This window comes from Rhipicephalus microplus, chromosome 6 (assembly GCF_043290135.1).
Source record: "Rhipicephalus microplus isolate Deutch F79 chromosome 6, USDA_Rmic, whole genome shotgun sequence".
Classification (NCBI taxonomy): domain Eukaryota; kingdom Metazoa; phylum Arthropoda; class Arachnida; order Ixodida; family Ixodidae; genus Rhipicephalus; species Rhipicephalus microplus.
This window is the reverse complement of record NC_134705.1, coordinates 129,785,643-129,797,374: the sequence shown is the minus strand read 5'-3', so window position 1 is coordinate 129,797,374 and position 11,732 is coordinate 129,785,643. Positions and strand designations below refer to the sequence as shown.

General features: G+C 43.4%; 1 protein-coding gene across 1 annotated transcript; it reads right to left on the bottom strand.

The window, feature by feature from the left end:
• Window positions 1-277: 277 nt before the first annotated feature.
• Window positions 278-8,892, bottom strand: LOC119167378 (sulfotransferase ssu-1). Its single transcript, XM_037418851.2, has 3 exons — window positions 8,573-8,892; window positions 5,136-5,613; window positions 278-1,001 (listed from the first exon to the last, which is right to left on the bottom strand). The coding sequence occupies exons 2-3, from the start codon at window positions 5,589-5,591 to the stop codon at window positions 513-515; spliced, it is 945 nt and encodes a 314-aa protein (XP_037274748.2). The 5' UTR covers window positions 5,592-5,613; window positions 8,573-8,892; the 3' UTR covers window positions 278-512.
• Window positions 8,893-11,732: the final 2,840 nt, after the last annotated feature.

Below are 11,732 nucleotides of genomic sequence, written 5' to 3'. Positions count from 1 at the left end.
ATTATTACTGGCCTGAGCAACGTCGTCTTCATTTTATTGGGGCCGGGAAATAATAAGAATATGAAATTTACATTGAGACCAAAAAAAAGTCAATATAAAGCGTAACAGTGTCATGTAGTGACAGGTGAACTTATGAGTTCCTAAACGTCTCCGAAGAAACTAAACAAGGCACGAACACCGATATTGAATAAAGTGCTTTGCAAGTGCCACGAATTTGACAGTATAACTTTCGGTGAAACGCTCCCAAACTGAGAAAGTATTTCCGGTGAACCTCAAATTTATACGCCATAAAGTCAAGTTTATTGCCAATGAATACATTTATTACTTTATTGCACAATCTCAATAGGTGACAGCAAAGCTAATAGGAATGAAATGCCACTCGGCTAATCTTTTATAAATAGCGGGGAAAAATGACGAGGCAAAACGAAATACGCTCTGCCACGGGTTAAACATATAGCTTCATGACGCCTTTCTATCTTCTTTTGAAGTGAAGTGCAGTTCGAGACAAGACGTCATGGGAGATCTAGGTCCCGCCATAGTTCCATCACGTCGTTTCCACTCGTTTTCGAGGCTATCCATGCCTTTGTCTGGTCTATTTGCTCCGGCGAGAAGTAATTCCTCCAATCTCCGATGATTCCTTTCCTCACAAAGCCGGGACCTTCGTGATTTTCGACTTTTCTCTCAGCAACCTTGTTCGAAGGGTTTGTTGACTTTGGACACGCTTCGGGCTCCGCCTTGACTATTAGTTTTATCCGCTCTGCCGGCGGATCTTTGAAGAACACCTTCATGTTCTCGAGACTGCAAGCATCCAAGATTCGCTGAAACAACGTTTCGTCTTCCCTGAGAGCTGCGCCGTGCTGGTCACCGAGGAAGTCTGCAATTTTGAGCACCTGACCCTTCGTGTCTTCCTTCAGTTGCTCGTATGTTAGAAACAGGACGTTGTCATCGCCTCGGCGCTGATACCAAGGAAGGAGATGGTCAAAGTAGTCACCGTAAATGACCTGCAATAGACAAACAAGCACGAAATCGGCATGAGTGACTAATAAGGAGTCATGGGGATCAGGGGGTTAATCAGTCAATAGTGTTCAGCCCTTTCTAAACTATAGACCTTTGCATCGGGCGATGAGATGCGGTTTAGCAAACAACGCATTCTTCGTCTCTGGCATGCGGGTGACGGCTTGGAGTGTGCGTGTCGATGCTGGTATGTGTGGCGTTTTCGAGAAACTAGTCGTGCATTAAGCTAACCTGTGGATTTCATTTTTCTTCATTGCTATGACGGTTAAGAATTGGTCATCGGGTAACAAGTGCGCTGTTTTTCGGTGCAGTCACAACTACAGAAAAAGGAAACTGCTGTCGAAAGAAATTTGCCATGTGCATCACCAGACGCGGAGTTAATGTCGCTGTGGACTCTTCAAGTTGCATCGTTTTCCTGTTGGCGAGGAGCAGCGGATTCTATGGCTTGCAAACTTAAACAGAAACTTTGTAGCTTCTGCGGATACTCGGGTATGTTCACAGTACTTCTTATGAGGCGAAAACCGCAACAACCTCGACAGCGGTGCTCAACCTCGGCTATCAACGGAGGGTACGCAGTCTACAGCTATTCGAACGATGACAATATTTTCCCGATAGACAGCCCCACGTAACATTTCTCTCTATCGCAGGTCAAAGCTTCGCGGCACCGAGAGTCACTCAAATATCGCGATTAAAAAATAGGATAAAAATGGGACGGGCAGACGTGTCATCGTCGTTTGATGTAAGAGCTGCATTCAAGTGCACACCCATAAAACGAACGAGTAAGATACGGTCACTTCTTCAGAGTTGCGAAACAATTTAGACAACAGTTAGTGCAAAGTTAACAAAACCCATCAATGCCACGAAGTAAGGACGAACCACTACACGCCAACGCACGGCTTCATGCAAGAGTGGTAGCTGATGCGACGGCGTGGGGTAAAGAAATCTTGTTAGAAAAGCGGATGAATACAGCTCAACAAATATATTCACTATGCTCTCGAAGTACAGTTGCTGATTCCGGAAAAGAGAGACCTGAAAATTCTGCGCAATTTTCGAGCAGAAAGTCGGTGAAGCAATAGAGGCGGACTTGTTCGCGGCACTGTATCAATTGACCTTCAACGACTTAAACTTTGTCAGAACGCCTCACAGACTTATTTTCTAAAGAACCTGCATCACTTCAGTCAAAATTCACAGCGTAAAAACTAAATCTGAACAATAAAACCGCAGCCGCACTCCAACCTTCTATGTAAACAGCGAGCTTCCCGCATGCCAGAGGGGTTGCCGGTTACGGGACCAGCACGCTTCCACTGCGCCACTCCGCTGCACAGAGGGGTTGCGGGACCCGAAAAGGGCCGCCCGCTAGCAATATGGCAGCGCCCACGTAAAAAAAAAAAAACGTCTATAAGAGAAGAAAATTGCACTCAGTGTACTTCCCAAAGAAATTTGCTCACATGTAATTCTTTTTACAAAAATAAAGCAGTCCCGTTATTTTACTTCAAAAGGTTTGCTTTATTTCACTAGTTTGCATAAAAGCAGTGGCTGTAAGATGGCTTTACTGCATCGCCAATAAATGAAAGCTGCGACGCATTTGGTCCGACATGGACATGTGTAGCCGTGTAATGTCATGTAATAAAACTATGTCGAGTACAGTAGTTTTCGGTACTATGTGGGACGAACTTTGTTTATGACAAGCATAGTCGTCATCGGTCATTTTGGGCAAAAGCTCTTGATAACTGTACTCGTCATCTTGATTGATAGGTAAAAGAAAATGCTCCTCATTCCGTCATAAAAATGAAGCAAGCTGCAATTCAGTGTGACGCCCCGTTTTTTTAATTAGTATCCTTGCCCTACCACAATCTATATGGCTTACAAGTATTTATTTTATCAAGAATCATTTCATGTGCGATCTGGCACTACGTGTTCCTAAATAAATCAAAATAGTGTTTGGTGCTATGAACTGCTGGCTATATGTGACGCGTTCTTTTTTTTTTTTTTGAAAGAGGCAAATGCACTTTTATTGGAACTTAGAAAAATGCACTTTTTTTCTACTGAAAATATGGTTCGGCCTGCTCAACAACTTTTTTCCAGCATGTTTTACGTCCCTAGATAGCACAAATCTATATTTTGCCTAAGATCCACGTAGCCAAGTTATCATCAGTATTGTCGAGTAAAGTTTGTATTCGGCTTATATAGACAGAAACATTTCATTTGGGCTCTAATTAGCTTGTGAAATAGTTGTAAAACGGTTAAAATGTAGGTATATCAATATTTCGCCATAGAATGGACGTCATACTTGTGCTTCTGTCGCTGCCGTGCTTCGACGCGTGGGCCATATGACGATTACTAGACCTTCAGAGCGAGTAGTTCTTTCTGGCAAAAGGGGCACTATTCTGGACTACCATTAGGGTTTTCTTGTTCCTGGCATCAATTGAAGACCTTGAAAAGGGTTCCAGTTAGTTTGATGCCGTGCCGTTACCGACCATTTCTTCTTCTTTAAGGAATAGATAGACGCTCGATATCTTTAGTTCTTGCCTATTTTATTTCAAATATACCGCGTTGGAGTGAACTGACGACAAGATACTGTTGCGCTACCGTAAAAAAGAATCACTAAGATGCAAAAAGAAGTAGGCAAGTCAGCCTCTTACTGTTTACAATCGAGTTTTGTCATAAAACATAATGTCCTCCAGTAAGTGCCAATTCACGCTAGAAAACCTAATTGTGGATCGCAAATGCGATAACAAAGCAACTAAGACACAATCGAAACATTTTGGATGGGACCATGTTGGTTTTTTTGATCATGTCGGCGCAGTGCTCTTTTAATGAATCTGGCTCACTTGATCGAGACAGTTGGAGTGCTTGGCTCATTTTTAGGGGCGAAGCGCCTGATAGCGGCACCAGTTCGTTTCTCGTAGTCGTAGTAGTAGTAGTGTGTAACCAGCCTTATATTTTGACCTCCAAGGTGGTGCCGGTGATAGAATTCTTCTGTGCGTTGTTGAACAATAAAAAATTCGCAGCGTGCGCGTTAACTAAAAGCCGAATTCTCCTGTCTCTCATTCCCGCTTAGCAGTCATTGGCATGTACATTGAGCACTATCTGACAAGAAAGCGTTGCTACGTTATACTCGCTGGGCATAACATCCTTGGTTTTAGAAAGGTTTAGTGAGCGCTGGGCCGCAGTGCCATGAATACAATGAACTAGTATATACCATGAAATCGAGGTGGTTAAAGGTGGGAAGTAGACACGAAGCGCAAGCCGAAGGAAAGTGTGCGTGCCACCTCTCATTTAGTCCTTGGAATGTCCGCTGGATGGGGGTGCATATGCGGAATATATGATGAAAAGATGCGAGATGGTGGCACTTGGAGTGTTGAATAGATGGACGAAAGGACGCACCGACAGAAGCATGGATGGACTCACGGAGGGCTGCACCGACGGATGGACGCATGGACGGACGCAGGGGCGGATGCATGGACGAACGCAGGGACGGACGCACAGATGGACGTGCGGACGCACGAACAGATGCACGCACGGACGGGCGAATGGACGCACGGACGGTCACACATACGGACGCATGGACAGACGGAAGCAAGAACGAATGAACGGACGGATGCTTCGCCCCACTCTCCGTCATTCACTCCGTGGATATGCTGCCATTTTTTCTTATTGAAAACTGCCTTTTCGAACTCGTGTTACAATAAGAAATTGCCCTATTATGATTATAACTGTTCTAGAAATGAAAGATACTTAGGCATGCTTCATGTTCCACTGAAATTTAGCCTAGTTTCGGGTTCTGCATTTAGCTCTTCTAGAAAAAAAAGTGTCTCAAGTGTTGCGCATGCTTGCTTTCTGGATATGTTTGACTATGATTCTTCTATATGCAATGGAAAAAGGAGTAGCACCTGTCTTTTATATGTCTTTTATGATTCTTCTATATGTTCATGTAGAACACTTGCTAGGTTGGATTGTAAGCAGCGTAACGTAGAACGTGGAAACTTTTTTGCCCCCCTTAAAAGGCATAATAGCACAATGTTTTAAAAAGGTACGGCGTAATAAAACAATTTTTGAAACTGTACAACAAGCTTGAAAAAGTGGCACAAATCAACCCAGTAACCAATACAAAACGTTACCTTTCCCTTCAGGAACATGGACAGAAACTTCTCGAACGACACGTCCGTCACCGTCTTGGGCGTGAATCCCTTAATAAAGTGGTAGAAGGACACGGCACAGTCGTACGGGTTCCTCGTCACGTAGATGTACTTGCATTCTTGGACAGGCTGTAGGACGCTCGGTGGAAGATGCGTCATGATTGGACCACTTCTCGATGGGTTCTCGGCCGCCTCGGCACCGATCATGTCAATGAAGGGACTCAGGAGACCAAGTTCGCGGAGGGTCGGAAGCGGCTTGGCCCTGGTCAGTATGCTGTACACAATGAACTGTACCCAGTTGGTCCCGCATTTGGGATACGTTACGATGAAGACGTCTCCTTTGCGGGGCTTGTACTGGATGGCTGAGCGGACGTTTTCCTCACGGAACGCGTTGTGTAGCCACACGCCGCTGATGTCCCGGTACGACTCCTCGTCCATTGAACGCTTCGAGGGTAGTCCGCTGTAGTATAAACAGTGTAAAAAGGTGAAGTATCAGTCAAACTATTATAAGAATTTTTGGTATAACCTATATAACGTTACCGTACGCAATTAAATGCGAATGTAAAGGCCCAGGACAGTGCATGAAACCTGCACCACAGAGATGTTCAGTAACCCACACAAATTAAATGCGCCTCCCTCTAATCCAACTTTTTCTTACGCTAGTTCGTCAGCCTCTGACGAACATGTGGCAGCATTTCCCATATTTCATGTAAACTTCAAGTAAGACACGCATGATGTGGACACCCCATTTATGAGAACGTTGGTATTTGGCTACGTGACAAGGGTTATACACATACGTAGTGCGGTGCAGGAAAAGGTTGAAGCACCTACTAGAACATCTTGTGCCGCGAGCCACGTTTCCTTCTATCAATACAGAATAAGCCCGGTTCCACGCGATAACGTGATTCCTGCACATCAATAATCACTGTCTTTTCCGGAAGCTTGAGAGATAGAACGATTTGTTTCGCCCATCAAGAGTTTGTTTACTGCCGGCAGTGTAACTAACATCGCTTTCAGTCACGGATAAATAAAAGTGCCAAGCCCACATGGAACACAAAGCACAGTCACAGTGAAAGCTAGAAGAGTGGCCTTTCAGAGCCTTTTCTAAACATACTTTGCGTAACTGATACAAGCAAACTGCTGGGTACCCACTCAGCCATAAATAATCACAATTTTCGTGTAGTAGGCCAGCATTCACTATGCTCTCCTTGGCCATTCTTTGGAGAAGCGTGGTATTCGCTACACACTTGTTAATAATTTTGTTCGATTTTTATGCAGTGGCTGACGTTAATGAAGAATTATGCCTGAAGTAGGTATGCACCACAGTTCGTAGGTGAGCAAGAACAAGTTTTCTAATAGAGCATCGGACGACCCACTCGTTACGAAATTAGCATTGTGTGACGCCTGGCTGCTTCTTTGATGTTCTAGAACGCTTCATTACTAATATTACCGCGTTTCCTTTCCGGGTGAGTGGCTAAATGGTAGAATACTGGGCAGGCACGCAGTAGACCCTGGTACGAATCCTATTTTGTCTTTATTGTTTTTATTTTCTGAGATTTCTTTTCATTCAATACTGCTTACACACACCGGCAGCTGTGGTGAAAAACTACGACTCCACGCGTTACCCTTGTTCTTAACTCATACCAGCTTGCGCTGCAAAACAAGCATTGAAAAAGCGCCATTACTTTACCAGAAGTTAGGGTTCATGATATCTTACTTTGTCCAATGTAAATGGTCGCTCGGAATCTGGCCTGTGGAGTTCCTGGTATAGTCGTTTGTTTTTCAATAAAAATTCGCTTGAATGTCAGCACTTTATCGTGTTCATTTCTCATCTTCATTTGTGTTTTTCACGCTGTTAGTCGCCATGGTGCTAATATTCATTTATCATTGTCTTTATCCTTGAATTATTGCTTAGCTTCATTAGGACTTGCGGATGTATTTTGTAATATGAAATGGTTGAGCCCACAGTGCGAAAACGAAATTGGCATGATTAACAACAGGAATTTCAGAGGAGGCCTGTTTATATATCTAAAATAATTTGTTGCGAACGTTCACCTCTTAGAGATAGCGCCGTGTATCACGGGAGGCCTACTTGATTGAAGCAGAAGCGCGGGATGTCAAGCTGTGTGGCTCCTGCACTAATTGACGCAAAAAACGCACATCTTATGGAAGTATTTTTCTAACTTCTTTGTGTTCTTAATAAACGAATATTTGGTACAGCTAATGCTATAGTGAGCTTTCATAGGGTTTTTTTCGGTAAGGAGAACATTCTGTTCATGTGCAACCTGGCCTGGTTATCTTCCGTTTTTATTGTCGTGGTGGTGCCAGTACATAAAAAGCATGTTGTGTCTCGTAGAAAGACCCCATTACCGAGAAATTTGACCTCATGGCTTCTGCCTTCTTACTAAACAGCCGATTATTCATGGTGCTTTTTTGACTTGTGACAAATACTGTAATAGTTGAAGCGCCAAATAAAAAAATTTGGGTATAAGTGACGAAGCAAATCTGTGACAGAGAACGTGTAGTCAAAAACAGGCACGTAAAAGATTGTGGAATTGTTACTTCTATAAGGCAATCGCTTAAAAGTAGTGACATGACTTTAAGGTGCTTTCATCAGAGAGTGACTCAGTGATATTTTCTTCAAACTGTTTCACAAACGTTATGTACATCATCCTCATTAACGGTATGATACCACACCGTACACTTACAACACTGATATCCAATACTTGCTTATGTAAGGTAACCACAGCAACAAGCTGCCAAACAAAGGCAGCTTGTTGCAACTTCCGACGAAGTAGAAGTTGCGGCATTCACACAAGGCTCGATTCCTCAAGACACGTTCTGTTTTTTTTTTGTCTTTTTTTTCCTAGTGGACCAGTACGTCAAGAAGGAGTTTTTTACGGTATTGAAGCCTTCAACTCCTCTACCGAAGATGGTTGTCTCTTCACAGCTATTTGTAGATTATTCCAAACATAAGAAGTAAGAAAGTGAATTTGCTTAGGCCCTTCTTCCGGGCACTTTTGATCATATTGTAGACGTTTGTACCAACATACCAGCAGAACATTGTCGAAAACAAAACATTATCGACTCGCCGTTAAATGCTGCCTCAAGGTGGTTATAAGCAAGCTCTAGCCGTTCCTCCTGTTTAGTTTTGTTCGCATCAGGTTCAGTAGGACGAGGAACTATTAGTACGCGGACATCACTGCATTTGGACACCATTAAAATACAGCCGTTGTGGCTGAAAATAGAGCGCGCATCTGTGATATTATCGGGCGAAATTCTGCAGAACAGGCCACACGGAAAGTCATTTGCGTAAAGTGTAATGGCAACTACACTTGTGCATGTAGGGAAATAAGTTATGAGTTCCATCATGCTTGCACGTACATGGAATGTATGGGAGATGAGCAAAAAAATCTTACCTATCAGTACGCAGCGTTGTTGATTAAGGTATCTTCTTGGTTGATCCGCTGGAAGCGAGCGCATAAAAACAAGCGGCTCCTTTCAATAAGCTCGAAGATATCGACAGTTGCTCAAAGGAACGAACGTTATTCCAATGGTCGTCGGACGAAAACACACGCTAGAAGCAACGGCCCCCTGCAAGGAAAAGCAGGTTCTGCCCCGTCGAGCAAGTATCTTGATTGCGTGAACCTTGCCCCCCGTGCATAGACAACTAAGCGTTCGGACAGTGGCGTGGCGAAAACGACGGATATTTTTGACTCCTCGGCTCTGACTGAAGGAAAGTACACGATGAGTGTTGCGATAAGACGGAGGCGGTATCGCAGAAGATGTGTACGTGCTGATTTTGAGAAAATGACTGTATCTTGAGCGCTGTTGACAGACTAGCCAGAATGTGGACGTTGAGCGCTTGTCTGAGACGGCGATGTTCGCGCCTGGCCAGACATGAAGGCAAGACGCGTCGTAGCGGGTACCTAATTTGATCCCATGCAAAATAGTCCTACATTTTTATTCCTGGTCCTGCTTAAGCGTGGAGTTAAATGAAGTTTGATTGCTTGATATATGGGGTTGAACGTCCCAAAACCACCATATAATTATTAGAGACGCCGTAGTGGAGGGCTCCCGAAGTTTCGACCACCTGGGGTTCTTTAACGTGCACCCAAATCTGAGCACACGGGCCTACAACATTTCCGCCTCCATCGGAAATGCAGCCGCCGCAGCCGGGATTCGATCCCGTGGACCAGCGGGTCAGCAGCCGAGTACCTTAGCCACTAGACCACCGCGGCGGGGCCTTAAATGAAGTTTGACCTGAGGTTACAGTGGTCAAGAATACTGACATGCTTTGGCCGCAAATCACACAAACACAAAGTAAAGAAAACCTCAACGACAAGCACAAGCGCTGAGTGTTTCTTTACTTTGTGTTTGTGTTATTTGCGGCCAAAGCATGTCAGTAAGCAAGTACCAACTAGGCCAACAATCAGTATTGGTCAAGAATAATCTTGGCCAGAATGTTGGCGAAATCGCTTTAACTGTCACTTGGCGTAGTCCGTCTGTAGGGACATTACACAAATAGTAAAAACTCACTAGAAACAATAACACAACAAAAGTACACACACGCAAACAAACACACACAGACCGACAGACAGTTTGTGTGTGCAATATGTGTGTGCGTGAGTGTTCCTTCGTTGTGTAATCATCTCGAGTGCACTTTTAAATTCAAAATATGGACTACGCTGGTGCCAATATTACCTTCTTAGGGCTGTGCTGGGGCTCTCACAGTTTTAAATTAAGATTGGGAACACACGTGCGTGTGAGAATGCAGTGTTCAGACGAAGTTCAATGCTCATTGAATAGCGCCAGAAGGTGAGGCAATTTAGCTTCTTCCAAAAATTGTTGGACATTGAGTGACCGGTTAAGTAGTTCTGTTAATGGAAATTTATATGGCAAATAGTGTTTAGCTTTGAAGCAAGAAAATTAGAAGTAGAACATTCCAAACGAAAGCAACATGGCAACCGCCTTGAGCAACAGCCTGCTACAAAGCCAGAAATCATACATTTCGGGTATACATTGTATGCAAGTATAAATAAATTCTATGGTAGTCCTCCAATACATTGAACATTTTGGAGCACTTAAAACGTGGTATTATTTGTTGGCTATATGCATTGATATTTATAAGTACGAATAGCACCTGTTCTACGGAAACAATGAACAGAATATAACAACATTCCATTTAGTTATAAAAACTTTTCTGCTGTTCATGAGTACATAAAACTAGATAAGCCTACTAGTTTTTTTTGTGCATACCTGCTTAAGGGTGTGACACATGATACCAAACGGTGTTTCGAATGTCTGGTGCGACCTAATTTAAGGATATACACACTTTATCACCTCATCTACAACTGTGCATGAAATGCACCGACATGATAGCATGGGTGGAGCTGCCGAAAAAGAAAGCTGTTATAATTTTCCGTCAGCTGATAAACCACATAGGTTCCGGCTTACATCGACCCACACCGGCTATTTTTGTCGTACGAGGTGGCCCTGCATTCCATGGGAACGAAGACTTTTAGTGGGCATTTCGTTTGGTTTGACGCAACAAGTCTCACGCAATATTCACATGGTCCCATACAGGCCATGTTATTGTGGCCTAACAATTATCAAAACAGTCTTTATAGTGCCTCAGATACGATAGAATATCTGTTTTAGATATGAAAACTTGAAAACCATTGTAAAATGACACTAGGTGCGCCATACGAAGGCCAAACGAGGCGAATCATTCGGCATGTTTTTTTTTTTATTGACGCCCGACGAATGGAACCGGCCTGACGTTAGTGAGACAGTGAAATTTGAAATGGAGCGCTTTTCATCGTCATATGCGGGGGTTTTTATGTTTTGAGGACTAATAATATCTGTTACGGTGCATTTTTTTGAAAATTATTTTTGTGTTCGTCTTAGCGTTGAGCACTACATGTATTCCAGTGCAGCAAAGTGCAGGAAAGATCATTTTTGGGTCCCTCAAGACGCACTACGTGTCAGGTAACACTTCAAAAAGCAAAAATAGTGGGAGATGGTGTAGGTTTAGAGATGATAGTATCTCTTGGGATACTACGACGCAGGGATTTTGGTCTCTCTGCCTGTGTGTAATCTCTGCTTTTTGGCCGTCACCATATTACGCTAATGGCGAAAGTTTAACCCTTTCCTAAGCGACCAACCATCTTAATCGGGTTTCTGTGTACATACGTGCTAATATTGTCAATAAAACAAAGCAAATATTACGCATATTTTGGCGCAAAATCAGCATGGGGTTGTTCGGTAGTGTGTTAATTCAACTTTAAAATGCTTTGATAGGTAAATGAAAGACCGCAGTGCTTATTACGTGGCACTGGCAAAATGAGACTATGACAAAAAAAAACAGCAAAAAAAAACGGCTGTTTCATACGCTCAAGACGCACTACGTCCCTCAAGACGCACTACGTGTCAGGAAACACTTCAAAAAGCAAAAATAGTGGGAGATGGTGTAGGTTTAGAGACGATAGTATCTCTTGGGATACTACGACGCAGGGATTTTGGTCTCTCTGTCTGTGTGTAATCTCTGCTTTTTGGCCGTCACCATATTACGCTAAT